Raw genomic sequence first — 26,655 nt, 5'->3', positions numbered from 1 at the left:
GTGAAAGCGTCAGTCGCAGGTTCACCGACTGATGATGGACACAGTGAATTGGATTTTAAATGTTTATTATTATAGAGATATTTGTATAAATAGGCCAACTATCGATACTGGTCATACACTAAGAATATTAACCCCCGAGTGGGTTTTGAATAGTATTAGCTTGCGTAATTGTATAGCAAGCTATCAACCGGATACATAATCTAGCTAGCCATGGTTCTAATGATGGAATCGCAATGCGAGTATTTTATGTATTTCCCTGCGGTTCCCATCACGGACCTGTCGGACCCGTCAAAATACCGAACTCTCCCCCGGCGCAATCACCTCTACCTCGGCGAAACGGTACAGTTCTTGCTAGTCCTGCGGTCCAGAGATGGAGCGTCAGGCTCGAGCGGGACAAAGGGAAGCGGGTCAGGTGACAGCGGTACCCGGGCTTGGAAGGAGCTGGTACGGTCCCTCTCCGCTGTAGCAAGTGTCTGCCCCGGAGAGAGCCGACATCGATCCCAACTTCACCCCCACGAGTTCCAGAGAAGCTACAGCGACGACTGTGGAGACGAGGATCCAGACGACGTTGACTTTGAAGCGGGAACAGTCCACACAGCCAGAAGGGAGTCAAGGAACCGAGGTTTCAGAGAATGCAAGCCGCTTCTCATACACAATAATACGGGGCGTGATGGACGGCAGTATCGGCGCGCACCGGTTCAGGTAATATGAAATTATGAATGACAGTATTCATAATTGGAGGGAACAATAGCACAATGATTGGACTATACTCATAACAACTAGCTAATACCGTATTGAGTGTTATAATAGGCTACGTGTACACCTGCTGTGTAAAATAGGAAGTACTGACATTTCCTGAGCATATAAGAAAGTGCAACGCTCGTGCAGCAGAAGTACAAATGTAAACCACAACAGTCAACCAGACCTTTTTTTAAACTTCCTGCAAGCACTGACCTATGACAGTTGGAACAAGCCAAAATACTGTTTGACAGTAGAACTGGGTTCAAATACTTTTTGGAATAATTTCAAATAACCTACTTTGTGCTTGATTGAGCATGCCTGTTGCAATGGAACCAATAGAACAGTTCCAAAAATGTAAAGCCAGCCCACCTGGGACTCCAGGCAGACTAAACCAAACGCTCAAAACACTCAAAAGTATACAAAAGATTTCAAGTTGTATTTGAACCCAGGTCTGTCTGACAGACAGCTTGTTATTGTGGCAAGGAGCACAGGTTGGTTCTAGCTACAGTCACTGTGATGACATACAAATAGACACCTCAAACTTTCTTGAGTCTTAACCAACCAACACTTCTTTCGATTTGTCCAACCTTGACATTAAGAGCGAGGGAGAGAGAGCTTGTGTAAGGAGTATTTGCTCACACTTGCCTGTTATCAAGCCTCGCAGGACAAACAGCAATAACCTACTATTATTTTCAGCAGACTACATTGGCAGAGAATTCAGACATACATGCCAACTCAACCTCATAGCCAAACAAATCAACTTAACCTTGAGGTGTTGGCAATCGAGGGTAACAACCACCCACTATGATAGTCAATATTAAGCATGGGACAAATAGAGCGAATGAATGAGTATGTTTTTGCACACATTACTATTTGTCATATCCTCTGTGAAAGACAGATCCCTCTTTTTCTATTACATTTGACCATAATAATAGTGTACTAGCAGGTGGAGTGACTCATATCTGTATCGATAATCTATAGTGCAAATATAGAATACAAACTTTATTTGTCCCTACATCCTCCTCCTCCATTGTTTACATAATCTTTATTTCTTTCTCTTTCTCTCACTCTAACTCTCACACACACTCCCCCTCCCTCTCTCACTCCCTCCCCCTCCCGCTCTCTCCCTCTTGCTTTCTAATAGTTTTTAATAGAGTATTTCTCTCCCTTCCTCTCTCTCCTAGTCACCGATGGACGAGCCAGTGGTATTGAACGAGGAGGTCATATTCCCTCTGACCGTCTCATTGGACAAACTCCCCGTCAACACACTCAAGGTCAAGGTGAGAAGTCATGCAGTGTGTGTGTCTGTGTGTGAGTGAGACAGAGAGAGAGACAGACAGAAAACAGGACAGACAGTGTCATTGTCTTTTTCTCTACTCGTCTCTCTATCCGTGTTGCCATCATATCTCCATTTCCTCCCCCACTCTGTGTTGTCTCAGATTGTAGTGACTATACCCTATGCATGTTCATAACCTTGTCATAGCTTCTCTATGCAGGTTTATAACCTTGTCATAACCTCTCTATTCCTGTCTATGTCAGATTGTAGTGACTCTATTCATGTTCATAACCTTGTTATAACCTCTATGCATGTTCATAACCTTGTTGTAACCTCTAGTTTCCTGTCTATGTCAGATCATAGTGACCGTGTGGAAGCAGGAGGAGGAAAAGGCAGAGATCAGAGAACATGGTTACCTCACCATCCTACAGCTGAGGAGCCCCACACACACCTTCAGACAAGACCTTAATACCTTCAAAGCCCAGGGTCAGAGTCATACACTGCCTCTCTAGTGGCTCACTCTGGGATGTGACTGCGAAGGATAATGATTATCTTAGATTGTAAAACATCTCAATTCACTGTAAGGCCTACCAAATGTGTATAGGCCTACACATTTAAAATACATTTTCAATATAAAGTAAAACAACGCAATTCACGATGATGAACAACTGCAATGTACATTCAGTGTAAAGTGTATTCAAAGTGACCCTCTCTATTTTTCTCCCTCTTTTTCTCCACCCGTCCACATCCCCATCCCCCGTCCAGTCAGCACCACGTTGAGTGTTCTTCCTCCACCAACTGTGAAATGTCAACAGATGACTGTCTCCGGGAAGCACCTGACCATCCTCAAAGGTGGGGGAAGACTACAAAAGGGTTCTTGGCTGTCCCCATAGGAGATCCCTTTTTGGTTCCAGGTAGAACCGTTTTTGGAGACGGTTCTAAATGGAACCCAGAAGGGTTCTACCTGGAACCAAAAATGGTTCTTCAAAGCGTTATTTTACGAGGAGAGACGAATAACCTTTTTAGGTACTAGGTAGCACTTTTTTTTATACGAATGTAATACATTTACACACTGCTACAGTGGAGCAAAAAAGTATTTAGTCAGCCACCAATTCTGCAAGTTCTCCCACTTAAAAAGATGAGAGAGGCCTGTAATTTTCATCATAGGTACTCTTCAACTATGACAGACAAAATTAGAAAAAAAAATCCAGAAAATCACATTGTAGGATTTTTAATGAATTTATTTGCAAATTATGGTGGAAATAAGTATTTGGTCAATAACAAAAGTTTATCTCAATACTTTGTTATATACCATTTGTTGGCAATGACAGAGGTCAAACATTTTCTGTAGGTCTTCACAAGGTTTTCACACACTGTTGCTGGTATTTTGGCCCATTCCTCCATGCAGATCTCCTCTAGAGCAGTGATGTTTTGGGGCTGTTGCTGGGCAACACGGACTTTCTACTCCCTCCAAATATTTTCTATGGGGTTGAGATCTGGAGACTGGCTAGGCCACTCCAGGACCTTGAAATGCTTCTTATGAAGCCACTCCTTCGTTGCCCGGGCGGTGTGTTTGGGATCATTGTCATGCTGAAAGACCCAGCCATGTTTCATCTTCAATGCCCTTGCTGATGGAAGGAGGTTTTCACTCAAAATCTCACGATACATGGCCCCATTCATTCTTTCCTTTACACGGATCAGTCGTCCTGGTCCCTTTGCAGAAAAACAGCCCCAAAGCATGATGTTTCCACCCCCATGCTTCACAGTAGGTATGGTGTTCTTTGGATGCAACTCAGCATTCTTTGTCCTCCAAACACGACGAGTTGAGTTTTTACCAAAAAGTTATATTTTGGTTTCATCTGACCATATGACGTTCTCCCAATCTTCTTCTGGATCATCCAAATGGTCTCTTGCAAACTACCGATGGGCCTGGACATGTACTGGCTTAAGCAGGGGGACACGTCTGGCACTGCAGGATTTGAGTCCCTGGCGGCGTAGTGTGTTACTGATGGTAGGCTTTGTTACTTTGGTCCCAGCTCTCTGCAGGTCATTCACTAGGTCCCCCCGTGTGGTTCTGGGATTTTTGCTCACCGTTCTTGTGATCATTTTGACCCCACGGGATGTGATCTTGCGTGGAGCCCCAGATCGAGGGAGATTATCAGTGGTCTTGTATGTCTTCCATTTCCTAATAATTGCTCCCACAGTTGATTTCTTCAAACCAAGCTGCTTACCTATTGCAGATTCAGTCTTCCCAGCCTGGTGCTGGTCTACAATTTTGTTTCTGATGTCCTTTGACAGTTCTTTGGTCTTGGCCATAGTGGAGTTTGGAGTGTGACTGTTTGTGGACAGGTGTCTTTTATACTGATAACAAGTTCAAACAGGTGCCATTAATACAGGTAACGAGTGGAGGACAGAGGAGCCTCTTAAAGAAGAAGTTACAGGTCTGTGAGAGCCAGAAATCTTGCTTGTTGTAGGTGACCAAATACTTATTTTCCACCATAATTTGCAAATAAATTAATTAAAAATTCTACAATGTGATTTTCTGGATTTTTTTTCTCATATTGTCTGTCATAGTTGAAGTGGGCCTATGATGACAATTACAGGCCTCTCTCATCTTTTTAAGTGGGAGAAATTGCACAATTGGTGGCTGACTAAATACTTTTTTGACCCACTGTATATTGTGGTGGGGGAATACGAACATTGTTGCACCTGACCGTTCTCAAAGGTAGGGAGCAGAGGGGAGCTAACTTTGTTAAACTTGGGCCATAGTGTGGTTTATTTATTTATACTCCACTTTGCATCATGCCAAATAACTCCCCTTAACTGTGTGTTGTTCACTATAATCCAAGGTTTCACATGCGTTATTGTTTGAGTATAACCTATTCTATACTTAACCACAAATGCTTATGACCAGGAGTTGTTTCTGACCACCTGAAAAGAGAAACCTCTAGGCCCTCGCTGTAGCCTGTAACTGTGAGGGTAGGGGCTAAGAATATATGAGTGCGATAACTACTCTGAAGCAGAGCCAAGAGCTCCTGACTCTTGGTGAACAAAGTTAAGATTGAAACAAGGCTTAGCTGGTTTAAGGAAGTGCTTTCACCTTTGAAGAAAGGGGTTTAGCCACAGAGAGCCACCGAACTGTATCCTAGTCCTCAGCCCAGGGCTAAGATTAATAACAACCCTCTCATGTGTAAAATCCTGTTAAGTCACTGTATTTAATTAATAAACCACCAGGGTAATCACTGACTCTCTGGTGGTACCGAGTCTGACCCAGTAATAGTGCAGGTTCATAGTTAGGTTGGGCCCATTCAAAAGCAAAGTCCCCAGCTAGCGATCATGATCCCATGTTAACAAAGCGTGAAATACGGGCGCTGGACAATAGCAGAGCTCCACCCAATGTTCAAAGGGCAAAGGGAGAGAAAAGTATTACAAATAGACAAGACCTTCTTTAATAGATGGTTAGGAAACGTGTCCCAAGTAATTAACTACACCGACAACAGTGTTATCCCCGTGTTATCACCGTGTTATCACAGTATTATCGCAGTGTTACACAATAGCTCAATAGTTTATGTAGGAGGTAGCTCTTACGTGTGTGTACATGCTGTACAGGATATTGGCTCACATATGTGGATTTATATTTACAGTATGTATAGTAGAGCACCCTTTGAAATGACCCTGAAGTTTACAGTATTGTGTATTGTCTTTATGGAATGTGGATTACATTAGTGAGGTTTGTGTATTAAGCTTGGGCAATATACCGTTCATGCCATATACCGGGTTATTTTGAAATATCGACGGTATGATTTTCAATACTGTAAAAACACTACGCCACTGCCTATAACTATTAAGTTAAAACTGCAATATGTAACTTTTTGGACAACCTGGCCAAATTCACATAGGAATGGGAGTTCTAGATATGTCATTCTCATTGAAAGCAAGTCTAAGAAGCTGTAAATCTGTTATATGTTCGTTATTCCAATGCTTCCCGTTCTTAAGTTTAACTATTAGAATTTAAGCAACCAGGAAATGGTTTAGAGATTTCTGCATATTGCACCTTTAAGTATAACTATAAATTATATCCAGCTCAGGGATCCAGCTATGCATTTGGTTTGCTAACTTGCTAGCTAAGTGGCTAGATGTCAAGATCAAGTTTCTTGGTTACAGCAGAGACATTCAATCCCCTCCTAGATTAAGATCCCTGTTGCCTAAATAGTTTTGTGCGTTAAAAATGTATAATTATAGCGCCCCCTGTGTTCACTTCCGGTAATACAGTATACCCTAGTATGGTACAGAAACGGTATGACGTATGAAAATCTGGATACCGCCGAACCCTATTGTGTATATAGCTATATACCATGTATGTACTGTATATAAATAGTACCCATATCATATAAAATCCAATCAAATGTTATTTGTCACATGTACATGTAAGGTGTTGTACAACCTTACTGTGAAATGCTTACTTATAAGTCCTTAACCAACAGTGCAGTTCAAGAAACAGAATTGAGAAAATATTTACTAAATAAAATAAAGTAAAAATAAAAAGTAACAGTAGAATTACCTAACAATAACAAGGCTATATACAGAGGCCCCGGTACTGAGTAAATGTGCGGGGGTACAGGTTCGTCGAGGCAATTTGTTCATGTAGGTCGGGTAAAGTGACTATGCATAGATGATAAGATGATAAACAGCGAGTAGTAGCAGTGTAAAAACAAAGAGGGGTCAATGTAATAGTCCAGGTGGCCATTTGATGAATTGTTCAGCAGTAGAAGCTGTTACGGAGCCTTTTGGAACTAGACTTGGCGCTCAGGTACCGCTTGCTGTGCGGTAGCACAGGGAACAGTCTATGACTTGGGTGACTGGAGTCTTTGGCAGTTTTTTGGGCCTTCCTCTGAAGTGGAATTGACTATTGTTTTTGACAATAGTATTATGACGTCATCTAAACTTCTTCCTCTCTTATGCGTTCCTGTCTCCTTTTCTCTCTATCTCTCCTTCCCCCATTTCCCCCTTCCCCCTCAATCCCTTTTCTAACTCCCTTCCCTCTCTCACTCTCTCCCCCAGTATTAAACTCCAGTTCTCAGGAGGAGGTCTGTGTGAGGGACGTGAGAATCATTCCTAACTTCAACGTGTCCTACCTTCCCATGATGCCTGATGGCTCTGTGCTTCTGGTGGACAATGTCTGGTAAGTACAGATCTAGGATCTAGGATTTTGGGACCCCCCGCCATTCCTTAACTTAACCATTAGGGGTGAGACAGAAACTGACTGTAGATCAGTGCCTGATGGCTCTGTCCTCCTGGTGGACAATGTCTAGTACACTACCTTAACCACAGATCAAGAATCAGATTACAGTACTACTAATACCAACTTTTGCAGTTAAGGGTAGAAAAGCATCAGTGTCTGCCGACAAGGTCTGGAATGCTCACACAAGTGCTTTTCAGGGACGCTGTTTATAAGTGTTGAAACATATTGTATATTTTGTTCTAAAATGTTGCATAAAGATGTAATGAGTGCCTGAATGCCCCATACTGTTGTTTATTTTTTATGAACCTTGATAAAAAGTACATCACTTTTGTAACCATGGCGATGACATCCATTACTTCCTGTCTGCAGCCACCAATCGGCAGAGGTTGGAATGGCGTCGTTCCACAGGATGAACAGTAGCTCCTCTCACCTTCCCAGCATGCTCTCTGCCCTGGAGGAGCAGAACTTCCTGTTTCAGCTGCAGCTCAGGGACCAGCCAGAGGAAGAGAGCAACGAGGTGAGAGGAGAGGAGAGAGGGAGGAATGGGGAGAGAGAAGGGGGATATAGAGAGAGGAGAGAGGGACAGAGAGAGAGAGGGGTGGAACAAGGACAATGTGTAATATGAAATAAATGGTCCTAGTTTGTGATGTAAAGGGCAGTGAGATACATTTCAGGTAATATGATATCATACTTAGTGTTGGATCATTTAATCTGTTTTAGATGAAACATATGCATGAACAATCTGCCATGAATGTCCTTGTGTGCGTGCACAGCATGAAATCATTTGAGGAATGTGAATGTTTTTTGCACTCTGCTTAAGGGTCTGGAGGTTCCTTTGGTAGCTGTGCTGCAGTGGTCCACCCCTAAACTTCCCTTTACCAGGTAGGTCTACATCTACTAAAATATAGAACTGGCTCATAATCACTATAACTACTCCAGACACTCACTATACCTACTCAATTATAACGACCCCATTATAACTACTAGCCTTCCCCAGGTACTGTACATCTCTACCGATTATTAGTTGGAACCAGAGCCATATATTTAAGAGAGTTGGGCCAACTTTTAGAATTCTGAATATTGCTCTAATTCTAGACAGTCAGCTACATAGCTTTGCTTAAATATCGCCCGTGTAATGTTAATGTAGCTAGCATGGCTGCCATAGGATGTCGTAGTGTCATGTAAATGCATTATAATGCCCATTCTAGTGACATGCCATTCCCCATGTAATGTTAATGGGGTGCGAACATGGCTGCCATAGAATGTGGTAGTGTCACGTACAGTTGAAGTCGGAAGTTTACATACACTTAGGATGGAGTCATTAAAACTTGTTTTACAACCACTCCACAAATATCTTGTGAACAAATTATAGTATTGGCAAGTCGGTTAGGACATCTACTTTGTGCATGACACAAGTAATTTTTCCAACAATTGTTTACAAACAGATTATTTCACTTATAATTCACTGTATGATAATTGCAGTGGGTCAGAAGTTTACAAACATTAAGTTGACTGTGCCTTTAAACAGCTTGGAAAATTCCAGAAAATTATATCATGGTTTTAGAAGCTTCTGATAGACTAATTGACATCATTTGAGTCAATTGGAGGTGTACCTGTGGATGTATTTCAAGGCCTACCTTCAAACTCAGTGCCTCTTTGCTTGACATAATGGGAAATCAAAAAAATCAGCCAAGACCTCAGAAAAAAAATGTGGTGGACCTCCACAAGTCTGGTTCATCCTTGGGAGCAATTTCCAAACGCCTGAAGGTACCACATTCATCTGTACAAACAATAGTACGCAAGTATAAACACCATGGGACCACGCAGCCGTTATAATACCACTCAGGAAGGAGACGCATTCTGTCTCCTAGAGATGAAGATACTTTGGTGCAAAAAGTGCAAACCAATCCCTTAACAACGGCAAAGCACCTTGTGAAGATGCTGGAGGAAACAGGTACAAAAGTATCTATATCCACAGTAAAATGAGTCCTATATCGGCATAACCTGAAAGGCCGCTCAGCAAGGAAGAAGCTGAAATAAATCACTCTCTACTATTATTTGGAAATTTCACATTCTTAAAATAAAGTGGTGATCCTAACTGACCTAAGACAGGGAATGTTTACTAGGATTAAATGTCAGGAATTGTGAAAAACTGAGTTTAAATGTATTTGGCTAAGGTGAATGTCAACTTCCGACTTCAACTGTAAATGCATCATAAAGCAGAAACCTCAATGGCCCAACCATAGAAATGCTGTAGGTCGTTATCAATAAGACGTCACAATAAGGTGCAGAGTATTCGATGGCGCATTTGCCGATGTACTGTCAGCTGATAATGTTTACTTTGCAAGCTACCGGACCAGTAGAAACTTTTTACAGCTGGCTAAACATAGTGGTAAGTAGACCTTATGTACTTTCTTCACTAGGCCTACCTAGTAAAGTTGGCTAACATTATCCCTTTTCATCACTGTTTTTAAGAGTGTTTAATCACATTTGCTGCTGACAGACGTGATAGGCGACACACTAGCTTAACACAGTTTCTCTGGACCCCGAACTCAACTGTTTTCTATACTGAGTATTGCCAACCCAGACAGTATTTCCAGAGACATCGTGCATTATATGTCCATTGTGCTGCACACAATTTAAACTTAGTCTTGAATGATACATGCCAAGATACACCAGAGATGAGATAAGGGACTGTTGATATTGCAACCACACAATTCAAACATCAGTTCACCAGTATGAAGACGAAATCGCAAGCTCTCAAGAACTGTTGTCCGCTAAAGATGATAATCTGTTCGCATCTGCCAATTAATTGGCTGTCCAGTATCCAGAAGACCTGTCCCCAGTGCTTCCTATCCAGTTAATCTCTTTCCGTACCGTGTTGATGCTGGCAATTAAGGAGAATGAGAGGCGCAATTAAAGATGTTGCAGAACTGCTGCATTTGAAGCACCACTCCCTTCTGCCCAGTTTCCCTGATGTTGCTATGGCAATCAAGCTGTTTTTACCATCCCTGCAACTTGCTTCTGCGGAGTGATATTTTTCGAAACAAAAACTCATAAAGAACTACCTAAGAAGTATTTAGGTTCTCGGTCTGATATGCTCTTTTGAACACCTGAGTAGGCTCCACTCATTGCACTGGCGCCGTCGTAGCCTCGTAGCCACGGCATTTGTTTACAAATATCACCTCATACTTTCAAACAGTTAAATTTGTTATTTTTCAAGGTCTGAGGCACTTTTTCAGTCACATTCCTGAAGCCCAAAAACAAACACGTAGCTTCTTAGTACATATGTCAATTTAAAAGATTTATTAATTACTTTTTGGAGGGTTACTGTCAAATTGATTTATTAAATAAATTAAAAATAAACATCGATGACAGGCGCATGGGCCCTCAGAGCTTCTTGATCCACTCCACCTTGTGGGGACTGCCGGTACGCAGGTGAGGCTACATTGATTAATGGACCACAAATTGGCTAGCTAGCTAATAACAGATAACATCAATATGGCTAGTTAACGAGCTAACTTTAAGGGGATAAACTAGATGGCTATATTCAAATATTGTTTGATTTGCTTGCAATCTACGGTGGTGATGACAGTAGTCCGACTGACAAATTTACCAGAACGAGGACTTGCCGATGTCAAGTTTTTTCCAAAAGCCAAATCTCTGATGAAGCAAGCTAAATGGCACATGTTGCTAGCTACATGCCAAATGTCAGAAAATACATGAGCAATTGATGTTTACTAATCATGAAAAGCGTGCAGTTATTTGCTGTATAACTCTGATGATGTGTAGTTCTGACTAGGCTCTTCAAGACCTGATGACATTAAAACGAAATAGTTACACCATTTATTTAGTAATTTATTTAGTAATACGGCACAAGGTTGTCAATGGTTTTAGCGGAGCTGGGGGCCTCCTTAACCCCCAGCAGCCAAATCGAACACTGCAGTGTTGCCAACTCCTCAGTAAGGAAAGTAGCTATTGGCTGTCCTAAAAGTCGCTAGAAGTCGCTAGATGACGTCATTGCCTAATTTTGCATAATTGGCCATGTGCATGTAATTGTGATGGATTCTGTAGGAGAGAGAATAATGTTGTGGGGGGGGGGACAAAAAGTGACTAAAAAACAAACAAACTTTCTTCTGTCGATTCTTGTTTTTGTTAATGTCACAATTCCAACCCTCCTCCTTGGGACCGGCAAAAGTGACCCAAAAGAGACACTCTGGCAGAGTTACTTCGGTTTTTATTTTATTTTTAAACAATTGTTTTTTAGTTTAGTGTTCTTAGTTTGGTTTGGTGTTTAACCTTATGGTCCACTTAGGAGCCTGCAACAAGTCATAGTAAAACATGAACATTTTTAACCATAACATTTTTTACATTTTTTTTGTATACAATCTGCATTAACAATCTAAATCGTCCAAAAAGAGACAATAGAAAAAACTGTCAATGGCAATGTGAGAAAATTATGGTAACTAGTCTGGCCCTAATTCCGGTAAAAATAAAATGTTTTCCAGACCCCCCTCCACACACACACAGGCTGTGCTGGCTCACAGAAAGAGTGGGCCATCGTCATTTTGGCCAAGGCTCTCTATGGCAGGTTCAGCAACTGAGGGAGCTGACTTAAATGAGTAAGCAGCTGATGTGCCAAAAAGTTGCAAAACATTATCAGGCAGCTGGTGTTCATAGCAAGCCTCACCAGACAGCTTCAGTCCATATCGAATGTACAGGATGGAGTTAAGGTTCTGCAAGGACATCCGATTTCTAAGTTAGCTTTTTACCACACTCATCTGGCTGAATAATCTCTCGACTTCAGCATTTGAGTGTGGCAAGGATAACACAGACATAGCAGCGCCATGGCAAGTTCTTGAAATGGGTTGATATCAGCTGTATCCCTGAACTTCCAAATCTCACTCCAGAAGCCCAGTGTGTTTTTTGTCTCCTTCCATTTACTAAGATGGATGGCACGCCATTGCAGGACAATCTTGTCTATCTCTGCAGGGGAGTAGCCAAGGAGCTTGGCTATTTTTTCTAGTTCTCCAGGGCTCTTATTGTGCTTTTGAGTTTCCGCCACATTGAAAACTGACATGTACTGCAATGCTCAGCTGCCTTTGACTCAAAAAGGTAACCAAGGTACGGTTTGGGACTGATGAATCCATGTATTGGCCCTTTGAGTACATCAACATTTGCCAGTGGATTCAGCACCCTGCTGCTCACAGACATGATCAGGCTAAGCAAGCTGTCAAGTAGCTTAAGAGGATCTACTTGCTCTCCCTCAAAAGCCTTGATGGCCAACTGTACCTCACCCTGACTTTAAAAAAATTCAGATACAATATGTTTTGAGGATCACTGTACATGGAGTATAAAACCTCAGCCATGTAGCAGTGTTCACTGGACTTGGTGACTGCGAAATGCAGCCTAAGCTCCTCCCACTGGTCCAAAATGTGTGAAATCGCAGGTTCAATGGAGAGCCAACATGTGGCACACACCTTGGTTATCTGTAAAGGTTTCTTCCCACAGTAGATGGTCTCATATATGGCCTTGTAGGCCTCCCTGCACTTTGGAGACACTCAAAGCCAATTCTAAGTCTCTCGTTTGAAGTACTCCACACTAGAGGTCGACCGATTAATCGGAATGGCCGATTAATTAGGGCCGATTTCAAGTTTTCATAACAATCGGAAATTGGTATTTTTGGACGCCGATTTTGCCGATTCTTTATTTATTTTTATTCTTTTACAACTTTATTTAACGAGGCAAGTCAGTTAAGAATCCATTCTTATTTTCAATGACGGCCTAGGAACGGTGGGTTAACTGCCTTGTTCAGGGGCAGAACGACAGATTTTTGTCAGCTCAGGGATTCAATCTTGCAACCTTACGGTTAACTAGTCCAACGCTCTAACCACCTGCCTCACGAGGAGCCTGCCTGTTACGCGAATGCAGTAAGAAGCCAAGGTAAGTTGCTAGCTAGCATTAAACTTATCTTATAAAAAACAATCAATCAATCATAATCACTAGTTATAACTACACATGGTTGATGATATTACTAGTTTATCTAGCGTGTCCTGCGTTGCATATAATCGATGCGGTGCGCATTCGCGAAAAAGGACTGTCGTTGCTCCAACGTGTACCTAACCATAAACATCAATGCTTTTCTTAAAATCAATACACAGAAGTATATATTTTTAAACCTGCATATTTAGCTAAAAGAAAGGTTAGCAGACAATATTAACCAGGTGAAATTGTGTCACTTTTCTTGCGTTCATTGCACACAGAGTCAGGGTATATGCAACAGTTTGGGCCGCCTGGCTCATTGCGAACTAATTTGCCAGAAATGTACGTAATTATGACATAACATTGAAGGTTGTGCAATGTAACAGCAATATTTAGACTTAAGGATGCCATCGTTAGATAAAATACGGAACGGTTCCGTATTTCACTGAAAGAATAAGCGTCTTGTTTTCGAAATTATAGTTTCCGGATTCGACCATATTAATGACCTAAGGCTCGTATTTATGTGTGTTATTATGTTATAATTAAGTCTATGATTTGATAGAGCAGTCTGACTGAGCGATGGTAGGCACCAGCAGGCTCGTAAGCATTCATTCAAACAGCACTTTTGTGCGTTTTGCCAGCAGCTCTTTGCAATTCTTCACGCATTGCGCTGTTTATGAATTCAAGTCTATCAACTCCCAAGATTAGGCTGGTGTAACCGATGTGAAATGGCTAGCTAATTAGCGGGGTGCGCGCTAATAGCGTTTCAAATGTCACTCGCTCTTAGACTTGGAGTACTTGTTCCCCCTTGCTCTGCATGGGTAACGCTGCTTCGAGGGTGGCTGTTTTTTTTCAGAAGGTTTGGTGCTAGAACACCATTAATCATTTCTGTGCACTTTGTCCTGTGCATTTTGAAGTGGGTAGCAGCAGTGGAGTCTGAGAAAGCAGCTCTACATGCTTCTCCAATGTGATCACATGCCATCATGGAACAGTGTTCAGTGATAGCTGATGCCATGGTGGCATCAGCCTTTTTTGCAGAGTAATTTTTTTAAACCATAAATGGCAACTTGTTTTGGTGGAACTGTTATAAGGTTTGCCCTTTGAGTGTGTTTTTTTCCATCACTAAGTTTGGTGTATAAATCAGCCTTACAATACAGGCAGTATGCCCATGTATCATCTCCAATAAATGGCTTCAACCAGCCTTTGAATTCAGGGTTTGATTCCCACTCCTTTCTGTATTTTTGAGTGTACAGTTTAGACTGAGACATGATGAGCTAGCCAGCTAGAGGTTTAGCTTATGTCACAGAGAGGCACACACACAGCGGACAAGGTGAGTAAGTGACTGAGACTGTGTGAGTCAAATGCAGTGATTTATTTTTGTGCAGTGATTTATTTTAGACAAAGAACATTTTACATTTACATCCCTCCCTGAATGTAAGCCAGGGTGGGATCAGCCAGCGGCAGCTTCCCGCATGCACGATTCATTTGCAGTCTGGACGCAGAGGGGTAAACATCTCCTGCTCTGACTGCAGCTGGGAGGGACTCGTTGAGAAGAGTAAGAATGATATGATATGTGCGGGAAGATTTGTCGCTAGTCGATTTTTTGAAAATGTGTTGCTAGAGGGGTTCTGAATACTCGCTAAATATAACGAAAAAGTCGCTAGGTTGGCAACACTGCTGTATTGTAACATTTTATTGATAACGACCTATTAAATTACTGGAGGGGCTATGTCATAAATCCTAAAAGTTCCAGAATGGGGTGAAAATGGCAGCCATGTTGGTCAGTGAGAAATCCAAAAAACTACTCTAATTGAAATTAATTTCAGTAGGGGCATAGTCCTGATTTTTTACTTTTGCAGGAAAATTAAGGCATATGATATATAAGAAATTGTGTAATATAAGTATTGTCAACCTAAATTATTGTCATATAATTATAATGCAGTTTATATGGATTTGGCATACATTTTCTGTATAATTAGCTTCTAAAATATAAGTAAACAGACCATAAATGTACACATTTTTGTTTTCTTGGAAATCTGTGAGTGCTATTATATGATACAACATCAGTACTTGCATTTACAACTTGTCTATGTACTTTCATCAACTGATTTCAGCCAGTATATGGCTGTGGATTGACTGCATTGTTTGAATGGAATGTTGGCATATTGGCAGTTAATCTGAAAAATGTATGGAATCATTCCTCTAAAACTGACTGGCTAGGTAGCTAACAAACATACAGTGCAGATACATTCTTATAATTCAATATTGTACACAGTATCTTATCACAGCACTGGCTTGTCATGGTTGACCAACTCCCTCACCAAAATGGCTGACCTTTATCCCACCATAAGAAAGTTAATAGTATTCTAATCCCTAATTCTATGGGGTCAACTATTTAAATACATGGATCTAGTTGGAACTATCCCATAACTACTTTACATTGACTAACTGTCCAAATATACCTACCCCATTATTACTCTACTACTTAACTTCCGTTCTCCAGGTACATCTCCACCCACTACCAGCTGCCCAGCGTGAGAATGGACCAACCCCGGCTGGTTATGACAGCTTCCTGTCCCAGTGCTGTGCAGCCTCAGGAGCACTTCCGGGTAAAATACACCCTACTAAACAACCTGCAAGACTTCCTGGCTGTAAGACTGGTCTGGACGCCTGAAGGTGAGGGGATGGGAGAGGAGAAGAGATGGAATGATTATGGAGGGAGATGAGGTGAGAGGGAGGGAGGAAGATGTAGAAAACGGAGAAGATTAATACTTTTTACACAAAAAAAGAGTGTGATGAGCAAGAGAAAGAGTGGAAGAGAGGGATAGAAAAAGAATGGGTAATGACAAAGGGTCAGTTAGAAAGAAACCGGGAGAGAGTGAGAGATAGTCCAGGGAGAGGGATCATACACACTGAACTAATAAATACAGTGGCTTGCGAAAGTTTTCACCCCCTTGGCATTTTTCCTATTTTGTTGCCTTACAACCTGGAATTAAAATATATTTTCGGGGGGTTTGTATCATTTGATTTACACAACATGCCTACCACTTTGAAGATGCAAAATATTTTTTTATTGTGAAACAAACAAGAAATAAGGCAAAAAAATGAAAACTTGATCATGCATAACTATTCACCCCCCCCCCAACAGTCAATACTTTGTAGAGCCACCTTTTGCAGCAATTACAGATGCAAATCTATTGGGGTCTCTATAAGCTTGGCACATCTAGCCACTAGAATTTTTGCCCATTCTTCAAGGCCAAACTGCTCCAGCTCCTTCAAGTTAGATGGGTTCCTCTGTTGTATAGTAATCTTTAAGTCATTCCACAGATTCTCAATTGGATTGAGGTCTGGGCTTAGACTAGGCCATTCCAAGTGTCGTGTCTTTGGCTATGCCGGATTAAGTGATATGACATGTTGTTCTATCTTAAAGACCTGGTAATGTTTTACCTCAATAGCAGTCAATATTTAATCGTCACCTTATTCAGTCTCATCTGAAAGTTGTAAATTCTTGGTTATCTTCACTAACCCTGGCTAACAAGTTGAATCAGCAATACAAAATTTGGTTTATTTATTTATTTACTAAATACCTAAATAATCACACAGAATTACATCTACACAGAATGGATCATACATTGATTACAAATGATGTCAAAAAGGAAAATGTCCCTAGCGGACGGAACAGATATGTCGGCTGGTTACACAAAGAAAGGGGGTTGGGTTTTGAATGAAAGAGCAGGAAGACTGAGGAACAAAAATATTTTGTGTCTCTATTGGGCCGTAGGCAGCTACTCTGAATCTTATGCATTCTTAATAACCGCTCATTTGAAAAAGGAAAATGCAATAAATATTTACTCTTGAGCTGAGCTTCGGTAGATTGGTCGTAGAAAGAAGGCCGGGTTGTCCAGCAAGGATCTCTTGTCCTCTGAAGAATGTCTCGTGGTGAACTGGAGCGTGGTAGAATGCATACTCTGTCTGTCCTCTCCTAGCCCACGTTTACAGCTGCTGTTGCTAATGCATCGGGCTAGGAGGTATCACTTCTTAAGTGAATAAGAGTTCAAAGTTCATACCAAGTTGCCATACTTCAAGCTCATGCTATATTCTGGCTGGTATAGTTTAAATTCATCCTTTCGGCGTGTTGATCGTCATCTTCACGTTGAAATTCAATGCTAATTTGGTTTGGTTCTTGCCGTTCAACCAGAGCTCACGCTGGGGTTGGCTTATTTCTGTAGGTGATCTTTGTCCTTTCAACGTGGGGACCGCAAGTCCTCACGTCCTTGGAACAGAAAGTTGGATTTTCGTCAACGGGTTTATATCGGGGTGAAGAGAAGGGCGTGTTTCATAGTTTACAACCAATATCTGTCCACTTGGGCGGGGCCTCTGAGTGAGCATAGTTTCTCTATGACAAACTGTTCTCTCATTTAAGAAGCTGAAATTACATTTTATCTTTTCACAAATAGTTTCATATTTAAACATGTGAATCTGATAACTAGAATGTGTTGACTTTCCAAGATACAGTTTGTCATCCTTTCATTAGTAGTAATGTCTCAGACAACAACTGATCTAAGATCATATTAATTAACTACCAATGCATATTTTCAACTGGTTGGATTACCGAAATATGGTTCCGCTTCCCACCTTTTAATGTTACCAGACTCTCTATGTTACAAAGGCTTTACAAGAGTCAACTCTATAAAGTAGAACGTGAGAGAAAAGGGGAAAGGTATTTATGGGGATCATAAACCTCCCTAACAGGCCAACGTCATGACACAAGACATTTAAATGTTTCCTCTTAAATAACTCAAGTGTTGCTTTAGCAGTATGCTTAGGGTCATTGTCCTGCTGGAAGGTGAACCTCCGTCCCAGTCTCAAATCTCTGGAAGACTTAAACAGGTTTCCCTCAAGAATTTCCCTGTATTTAGCGCCATCCATCATTCCTTCAATTCTGACCAGTTTCCCAGTCCCTGCCAAATGAAAAACATCCCCACAGCATGAAGCTGCCACCACCATGCTTCACTGTGGAGATGGTGTTCTCGGGGTGATGACAGGTGTTGGGTTTGCGCCAGACATGATGGTCAAAAAGCTCAATTTTAGTCTCATCTGACCAGAGCAGCTTCTTCCATATGTTTGGGGAGTCTCCCACATGCTTTTTGGCGAACACCAAACATGTTTGCTTATTTTCTTCTTTAAACAATGGCATTTTTTTGGCCACTCTTCTGTAAAGCCCAGCTCTGTGGAGTGTACGGTTTAAAGTAGTCCTGTGGACAGATACTCCAATCTCCACTGTGGAGCTGGTATTTTTGTTGCCTCTCTGATTAATGCACTCCTTGCCTGGTCCATGAGTTTTGGAGGGCGACTCTCTCTTGGCAGGTTTTCTGTGGTGCCATATTCTTAAAAACAAAACAAAATTTGATTTAATGGTGCTCCGTGGGATGTTCAAAGTTTCAGATATTTTTTTATAACCCAACCCTGATCTGTACTTCTCCACAACTTTGTCCCTGACCTGTTTGGAGAGCTCCTTGGTCTTCATGGTGCCACTTGCTTGGTGGTGCCCTTTACTTAGTGGTATTGCAGACTCTGGGGCCTTTTAGAACAGGTGTATATATACTGAGATCATGTGACAGATCATGTGACATTTAGATTGCACACAGGTGGATTTTATTTAACTAATTATGGGACTTTTGAAGGTAATTGGTTGCACCAGACCTTATTTAGGGGCTTCATAGCAAAGGGGGTGAATACATATGCACGCACCACTTTTCCATTTTATTTTTATTTTTATTTTTTGAAACAAGTAATGTTTTTCATTTCACTTCACCAATTTGGACTATTTTGTGTATGTCCATTACATGAATTCCCCACCAAAATTATTTAAATTACAGGTTGTAATGCAACAAAATAGGAAAAACTCCAAGGGACATTAACACTTTTGCAAGGCACTGTATGATTGTAATACAAATGCCTTAGAGAGAGCAGAGAGCAAGAGGGACAGAGAGAGATTGATTAGATTTTTATCAGGATCTCTTTTAGTCCTCCTTTGGACTGATCTTCCAAGAGTCCGTAAACATTAAAACACAATTCATAATACAATCACATTTTCACATATAGCACACTGTTACAAACAACAGACATATTACACTGACATATTGACCAGATAAATACAGTCTGAAAAGATAGATTGATTCCTTCATCTGCCATAGTCCTGCACAACCTTCCAATGTGTTATATTTACTGTAAATGGTTCTAAAATATTGTTTGAATTTATATATTGAAAGGTTTCTGGTTTGCTCAGGTAAATTATTCAATATCTTTATTACTCTGAATCTAAATGTTATTTTGCCTATTTCTATTTTCTTTCTGGATAACAAGTAGATGGTGGACAATCAGTCCAATTATTTATCAATGCCTGTCTCTTACCAGCTGAATACTGTTGTAAATTGAGTTTGGCCATTTTAAATGGTGTACATTTTGAAGTAAAATAAGCAATGTTTTTTTCAATTATCTTGTTGATGAATTACTACCCAAGAGCATTGTGCATGACTACAACAGAATAATCATATATCTACCTTAAAACAGTCCTTGCTGCTTTGTTCTGTGCAATCAGCATCCTCCTAATTTCACTTGCTGATGCACGTCCCCAGACCACATAATATTAGTTCACCTGACTCCCAGTTAATGCTTGGCTTGTTTTCTTAAGAATATTTCCCAGTAAATTTTTTGCTCTCCTTCTGATCATGCATGCATTTCTTTCTTTTTTTACATCGATGAGTTATTGGAGACAACCATGATAAGCAGTTGTCTAGCTGCACCCCTAGTAGTTTGGTTTCTGCCACTTCGTCAATTTGTGCTTCCCCTATACTTAATTGCATCCCACGTTGTGTGGGCCTTTTCCTGGTGGAACAGACCAACATAACCCTGGTTTTCTTGGCGTTCAAAATAAGTTTGTTCCGGCAAACCCACTCCCTGATATTTCCCAGATTTAGTTGTTGAGCTTGCTGTACCTGGTGAACCGATTATCTTGCTCTATACATTGTAGTATCATCTGCAAATATAGTAGCTTGAGTTTCAGATAAGGCATAAGGAAGGTCATTGGTATATATTAAGTAAAGAAGTGGTCCAAGGCAACTACCCTGCGGTATTCCACAGTTTAAAGCATGAGGGGAAGAAAACGACCCATTGATATAGGTGCACTGTTTCCTGTCAGTTAGATATAAATGTACCCAATTGAATGCTACCTCCTGAAACCGATATTGCAATAATTTTGTCAAAATTATTTAATGATCCACTAAATCAAAAAAGAACCAATTAACTACATACCAGAGGAACACTATCACTTTAGGCTTTATTATAATGCTCTCTCCTTGGGTAAACTAAACACCAGCCTCTCCCACTCTCCCTTTCTGTCAATGTCACCCCTTCCTCCCCTCTAACCCCACCCCCCAGGTCGTGGTCGTCAGGAGGACCCCACTGTCAGTTCTGTGGTATGTCATTCCCCCCTTAACAACCTGGGCCAGTGTCGGAAAGGATCCACCCTCTCCTTTACTGTCGGCTTCCAAATACTCAAGGCAGGACTCTTCGAGGTACCAGAGAGAGTGTGCGCGTGTGTGTGTGTGCCTCTTTTGTTTCTCCGATTTTGCATACCAAACATTACTCACTCCGCATGCCCCCCTCTCCTCCTCTCCAGTTAAGCCAGCACATGAAGCTGAAGCTTCAGTTCACAGCGTCCTGTTCCAACCCCCCTGCTGAGGCCAGGCCCATGTCTCTGTCCCTGTCCAGGAAGAACTCTCCCTCCAGCCCTGCTGTTAGAGACCTGCTGGACAGACAGAGTCTGGGAAGATCACAGTCCTTCTCTCACCAACAACCATCACGGTCGCATCTTATGAGGTAGGAGATACACGCATGTAACGCACAGACACATACACTACATGGCCAAAGGAATGTGCACACCCCTTCAAATTAGTGGATTTGGCTATTTCAGCTACACTTGTTACTGACAGGTGTATACAATTGAGCACACAGCCAGTCTTCATAGACAAACATTGGCAGTAGAACAGCCCGTACTGAAGAGCTCAGTGACTTTCAACGTGGCATCGTCATAGGATGCCACCTTTCCAGCGAGTCACTTCGTCAAATTTCCGCCCTGCTTGAGCTGCCCTGGTCATCTTTAAGTGCTAGGAGCAACAACGGCTCAACCGCGAAGTGGTAGGCCACACAAGCTCACAGAACGGGACCGCTGAGTGCTGAAGCATGTAGCGCATAAAGGTTGTCTGTTCTCGGTTGCAACACTGACTACCAAGTTTCATACTGCCTCTGGAAACAATGTCAGCACAAGAACTGTTGGTCAGGAGCTTTCATTAAATGGGTTTCCATGGCCTAGCAGCCGCGCACAAGCCTAAGATCACCATGTGCAATGCCAAGCGTCGGCTGGAGTGATGTTATGCTCGCCGCCATTGGACTCTGAAGCAGTGGAAGCACGTTCTCTGGAGTGATGAATCACGCTTCACCGTCTGATGGACGAATCTGGGTTTGGTGGATGCTAGAAGAACACTAGCTGCCCCAATGCATAGTGACGTTTGGTGGAGGAGGAATAATGGTCTGGGGCTGTTTTTCATGGTTCGGGCTAGGCCCTTTAGTTCCAGTAAAGGGAAATCTTTACACTACAGTATACAGTAACATGCTAGACGATTCTGTGCTTCAAACTGTGTGGCAACAGTTTGGGGAAGGCCCTTTCTGTTTCAGCATGACAATGCCCACATGCACAATTGAGGTCCATACAGAAATTGTTTGTCGAAATCTGTGTGGAAGAACTTGGCTGGCCTGCACAGAGCCCTGACTTCAACCCCATCAAACACCTTCGAGATGTATTGGAACTTAGACTGCGAGTCAGATCTAGTCGCTCAATATCAGTACCCGACCTCACTTATGCTCTTGTGGCTGAATGGAAGCAAGTCCCCACAACAATGTTCCAACATCTAGTGGAAAGCCTTCCCAGTAGAGTGGAGGCTGTTATAGCAGTAAAGGGGGGGCCAACTTTTAGAATGAGATGTTTGATGAGCAGGTGTCCACATACGTTTGCAGTGTATATACAGTGCCTTCTGAAGGTATTCACACCCCTTGACTTTTTTGTGTTATAAAGTGGGATTCAAATGGATTCATTGTCATTTTTGTCAACAATCTACAAAACATACTCTGTAATGTCAAAGAGGAAGATAATGTCCTGCTGAAAGGTTAATCCATTTCCCAGTGTCTGGTGGAAAGCAGACTGAACCAAGTTTTCCTTTAGGATTTTGCCTGTGCTTAGCTCCATTCCGTTTCTTTTTTTATCCTGAAAAACTCTCCAGTCCATAGTATTTACAGCCACACCTATAACATGATGCAGTCACCACCATGCTTGAAATTTGGAGAGTGGTACCCAGTAATGTGTTGTATTGGATTTGCCCTAAACATAACACTTTGTATTCAGGACAAAAAGTTAATTGCTTGGCCACATTTTTTGCAGTATTACTTTAGTGCCTTGTTGCAAGCATGTTTTGGAATATTTTTATTCTCTTCAGGCTTCCTTATTTTCACTCTGTCAATTAGGCTAGTATTTTGGATTAACTACAATATTGATCAATCCTAAGTTTTCTCCTATCACAGCTATTAAACTCTGTAACTGTTTCAAAGTCACTATTGGTCTCATTCCCTTCCTCTCCGGCAACTGAGTTAGGAAGGACAGCTGTATCTTTGTAGTGACTGGTTGTATTGATACACCATCCAAAGTGCAATTAATAACTTTGCCATGCTCAGCGAAATATTCAATGTCTGCTTTTAAAATGTTTACCCATCTATGAATAGGTTCCCTTCTTTGCAAAGCATTGGAAAACCTCCCTCGTCTATGTGGCTGAATCTGTGTTTGAAATACAAGTACACGCAGACGCACACACTCACACACACACTCCCTGTAATCCCTCAATTCTGGCAGTGACTCCTTGACCTCTTTCTGACTCTCTGACCTCTCTCCTAATCCCCATTGTGTGTGTGTGCGTATGTCTCTTTGTATTTGCGTCTCTGTGTGTGTGTGTGTGTGTGTGTGTGTGTGTGTGTGTGTGTGTGTGTGTGTGTGTGTGTGTGTGTGTGTGTGTGTGTGTGTGTGTGTGTTCTAGGACGGGCAGTGTGATGGAGCGCAGGGCCATCACCCCTCCAGTGGGATCCCCAGTGGGTCGACCCCTCTACCTCCCCCCCGATCGGCCGGTCCTCTCACTGGACAAGATCGCCAAGAGAGAGTGTAAGGTACTGGTGCTGGAACCTGGAAGAGACTGAGAGACAAGGCGAGAGACAGGGAGAGGTGGAGGAAGAGAGGGGAGTGCTGGTGCTTGAGCCAGGTAGAAACAATGAGACTGTGAAGATGGGAGGGAGTGAAGGAAGGGAGGAAGAAGGGAGACATAGGGAGAGAGAGAGAGAGAGAGAGAGAGAGACATCTCTCATGCTGAACATTTCCTACATCCTACAAGGCACGCATGAACAATGATTTACCAGACAGACAGATAGACTATCTGACACACACTGAATGATAGACTGTACGTGAGCCACATCATTTGAAGACACTGGAGAAGTTACTTTCAACAACATAATTTCACATTTTTATCTCAACAACATTTGATGTTTTTATATCACTGTAATGTTAGCGTTCCATTTCATTCCTTGTTTTATTCCTTGTGTAATGCTGTAATTTAATGTGTAAATAATTCTTAAGGTTTTAAACAGGGTGAAGACAGAACCAGACTATTTGTAGAAGCATTTTGAGAACTTTTTCACTGTAAATTACTGTGTTTACCGTACAGGGTTATGGTAATAGCCAATACCGTGTTAATACATATTGTTATACACTGGTATACATTTTACACAGTATATGTAATGTAAAACCATTCCAATACTTGGATGTTAGAATCACTTTTTTAGTGAAAAACTGGATTGTGTTAGTGAGAAACTGGATTTTAAGAGTGAAAAACTGGATTTTAAGAGTCAAAAACTGGATTTTGTTTCTGAAAAACTGGATTTTATTAGTGAAAGACTGAATTTTGTTACTGAAAAACTACATTTTGTTAGTTTACACACTGTTAGATACACTTATCTAATGTGATGGATGTCAAACTTGTGATTAAAAAAAGCAGCAGGAGACCACAGGGAAAGGGTTGAGTTCCGTTGCATTGTGGAATAACTCTAGCCTGGTCTCAGATCTGTGTGTGCTGTTTTCACAACTCCTATGGTCATTGTCACGATAGGAATTAGCAAGACAGCACAGACAGATCTGGGACCAGGCTACATCTGTTTCACCCGTGGATAGTGTCATCGAGTTCACTCTTATTAGAATGTGTTGTATTTTAGTGGCTTGGAGCCACACAGTCTCGACACTGTATTTAGTAGTTAAATAAGTAGTCTACTAGAGATGTTTTTAGTTTATGCTAAATATATTTATTGTCTGATTTGTATAATTTAGATTTTCTTTCCAGCATTTACTTCTGCTTAAAAGCCTTAAAAGTGCTTATACTCCTTAGTACACTCCAGAGTACACATATTGTACATAGAAGGACACACTCCATAACACAAACTTCATAGTCCACACTCCATGATAGGGAACAAATAATTTCCCTTTCCCTTGTTATACTGCTGTTCGCCCTATTCCCTATAAAGTGCACTACTTATGGACCCTGGTCAAAAGTAGTGGACTAGATAGGGAATAGGGTGCCATTTGGGACACACAGCCTTACACTGTTGTTCACAGCTGTTAAAACTTTGATTACACTGGTTGATCCTGTTGATTGTTGTTGTTATGCCATTCATTCACACTTACCTTATTATTAGGGATTTAGTCCTGGGTAACAATCCAGAATAGTGGATTATTTAGAAATCGTAACGTCCGTCACTGTAGCTACATTTTCAACTGTTTACATTTGTGTTGAGAACATTGAACAATGGTGTGTGTGTGTGCAGGTGTGTGTGCATGTGTATGTGCGTGCATGTGTGTATGTTTGTGCCACTTTAAGCATTTGTTGTATGTTTTTTGTATGTTTGTCTAAAATATTATTTTATTTCCTGGTTCAATGTAAATCAGATTTTTTTGACTGTGTGTCAAAAGCCCCGTTTATACCTGGTTCGAGGATGCATCCTTTGTCCTGATCTTTTCCACATTTTGATTTTCCACATTTGATTTTTAGTCAGGTGTTGACAATCAAAAGACACATTGTGATGTGATTTTGATCAGATCATACTGCCCACCTCCGGAGGTAGTCAGGCACGCATTGTGTCTTTGGATCTTACAAGTGTAGACGGATCTGGACAGAGAAACCATTTTAGTACATTATTCCACCCATTAAAATCATTGACTGGTGGCACCATTGACTGATTACATCAATATGTGTCTTACAATACATAAATAAATCTTATTTTGAAAGAGTAGTGAAATAATTAGCATAAAGGAAGGGATCAGGAAATCTGGTCACAATGCAGACACATTGGATGGATAACAGACATGTTTTAATACCATGTGTAGACACATTTTTGGAAATGTGGGCACATACAGAATGTAGACAAGATCAGGACAAAGGACCCATGTTAACACCAGGTATAAACCGGGCGTATTATGCCTTATTTTCCCTGGACACAATGTACTTGCATGTGTATTCTGTGTTTAATTTAGACTTTTTTATCTCTATATTTTTACGTGAAGACAAGAAACAGAAACAGACGTACCCAAGACTGTGTGTGCAGAGGATGTGTGTTATTTAGTTTCTTATGTTTCATTTTGTTTAGATGTTTTATTTCCTTAAGCCTGGAATTTAACTGAAAAACAAAACCATTCCAACTCAATTTTCATTGTTCCCGAACACTTGATGAACAAAAGTTTGGTCACAAACATTTCCATTCCTTTCCTCTTGTGATTTTAAAACAATGTATTATATTACTACTTGGACCAAAGTAGCTCACAATATGATTGTTTATGTATATTAGTGACTTCTTTTTAACAGTCATTGTTGTTAAGCACTTGAATTGATTTGACTTGTATTGTTCTTGGTTCTTTGGACACACAAACAACAAATGCAGTTGATTGTGTCACAGATGTACTGTGGCATGTTGTTTGCTAGCAGTCTCACTGGCCTTAGTTTAGGTCTTGCTTGTTTTTAGATGCATTGAATGCAAACGTCTGTCAGGGAAAAGTGTTGGGGTAAAAAAAAATGTTTTGGGTCACTCCTCGTTTGTTGCACTCTTGAAGTGTGAATAAATACAGTTGGAGCGACTGGGAAGTTTTGTGCATTACTGTAGGACAGGTAAGACAGGTAAAACAGACACAGGTGTGTTACTGTAGGACAGGTAAGACATGCACACGTGTGTTACTGTAGGACAGGTAAGACAGACACATGTGTGTTACTGTAGGACA

At 41.3% G+C, this 26,655-nt stretch overlaps 1 protein-coding gene across 2 annotated transcripts; it reads left to right on the top strand.

Moving 5' to 3' along the window:
- Positions 1-26,515, top strand: trappc14 (trafficking protein particle complex subunit 14). 2 transcript variants are annotated; one of them, XM_064940188.1, is made up of 11 exons: positions 1-702; positions 1,926-2,021; positions 2,374-2,503; positions 2,783-2,869; positions 7,079-7,199; positions 7,629-7,776; positions 8,080-8,141; positions 15,745-15,917; positions 20,682-20,818; positions 20,923-21,122; positions 23,384-26,515. In XM_064940188.1, the coding sequence occupies exons 1-11, from the start codon at positions 211-213 to the stop codon at positions 23,538-23,540; spliced, it is 1,803 nt and encodes a 600-aa protein (XP_064796260.1). In that variant the 5' UTR covers positions 1-210; the 3' UTR covers positions 23,541-26,515. The 2 variants fall into 2 exon arrangements, with proteins under 2 accessions (XP_064796260.1, XP_064796261.1); XM_064940189.1 differs by lacking the exons at positions 1-702; positions 1,926-2,021; positions 2,374-2,503 and adding an exon at positions 2,524-2,597.
- The last annotated feature ends 140 nt before the right edge of the window (positions 26,516-26,655 follow it).

Source organism: Oncorhynchus masou, chromosome 27 (genome assembly GCF_036934945.1).
Source record: "Oncorhynchus masou masou isolate Uvic2021 chromosome 27, UVic_Omas_1.1, whole genome shotgun sequence".
NCBI lineage: Eukaryota > Metazoa > Chordata > Actinopteri > Salmoniformes > Salmonidae > Oncorhynchus > Oncorhynchus masou.
The sequence above is the reverse complement of the archived record's forward strand: the minus strand, read 5'-3'. Positions and strand labels throughout refer to the sequence as shown.

Coding starts and splice junctions, on each gene's coding strand:
- trappc14 (XM_064940188.1), top strand. CDS start 211: ATGGTTCTAATGATGGAATCGCAATGCGAGTATTTTATGTATTTCCCT. Junction 15,918..20,681: donor ACTGGTCTGGACGCCTGAAG/GTGAGGGGATGG, acceptor CCCACCCCCCAG/GTCGTGGTCGTCAGGAGGAC. Junction 20,819..20,922: donor TCAAGGCAGGACTCTTCGAG/GTACCAGAGAGA, acceptor CCTCCTCTCCAG/TTAAGCCAGCACATGAAGCT.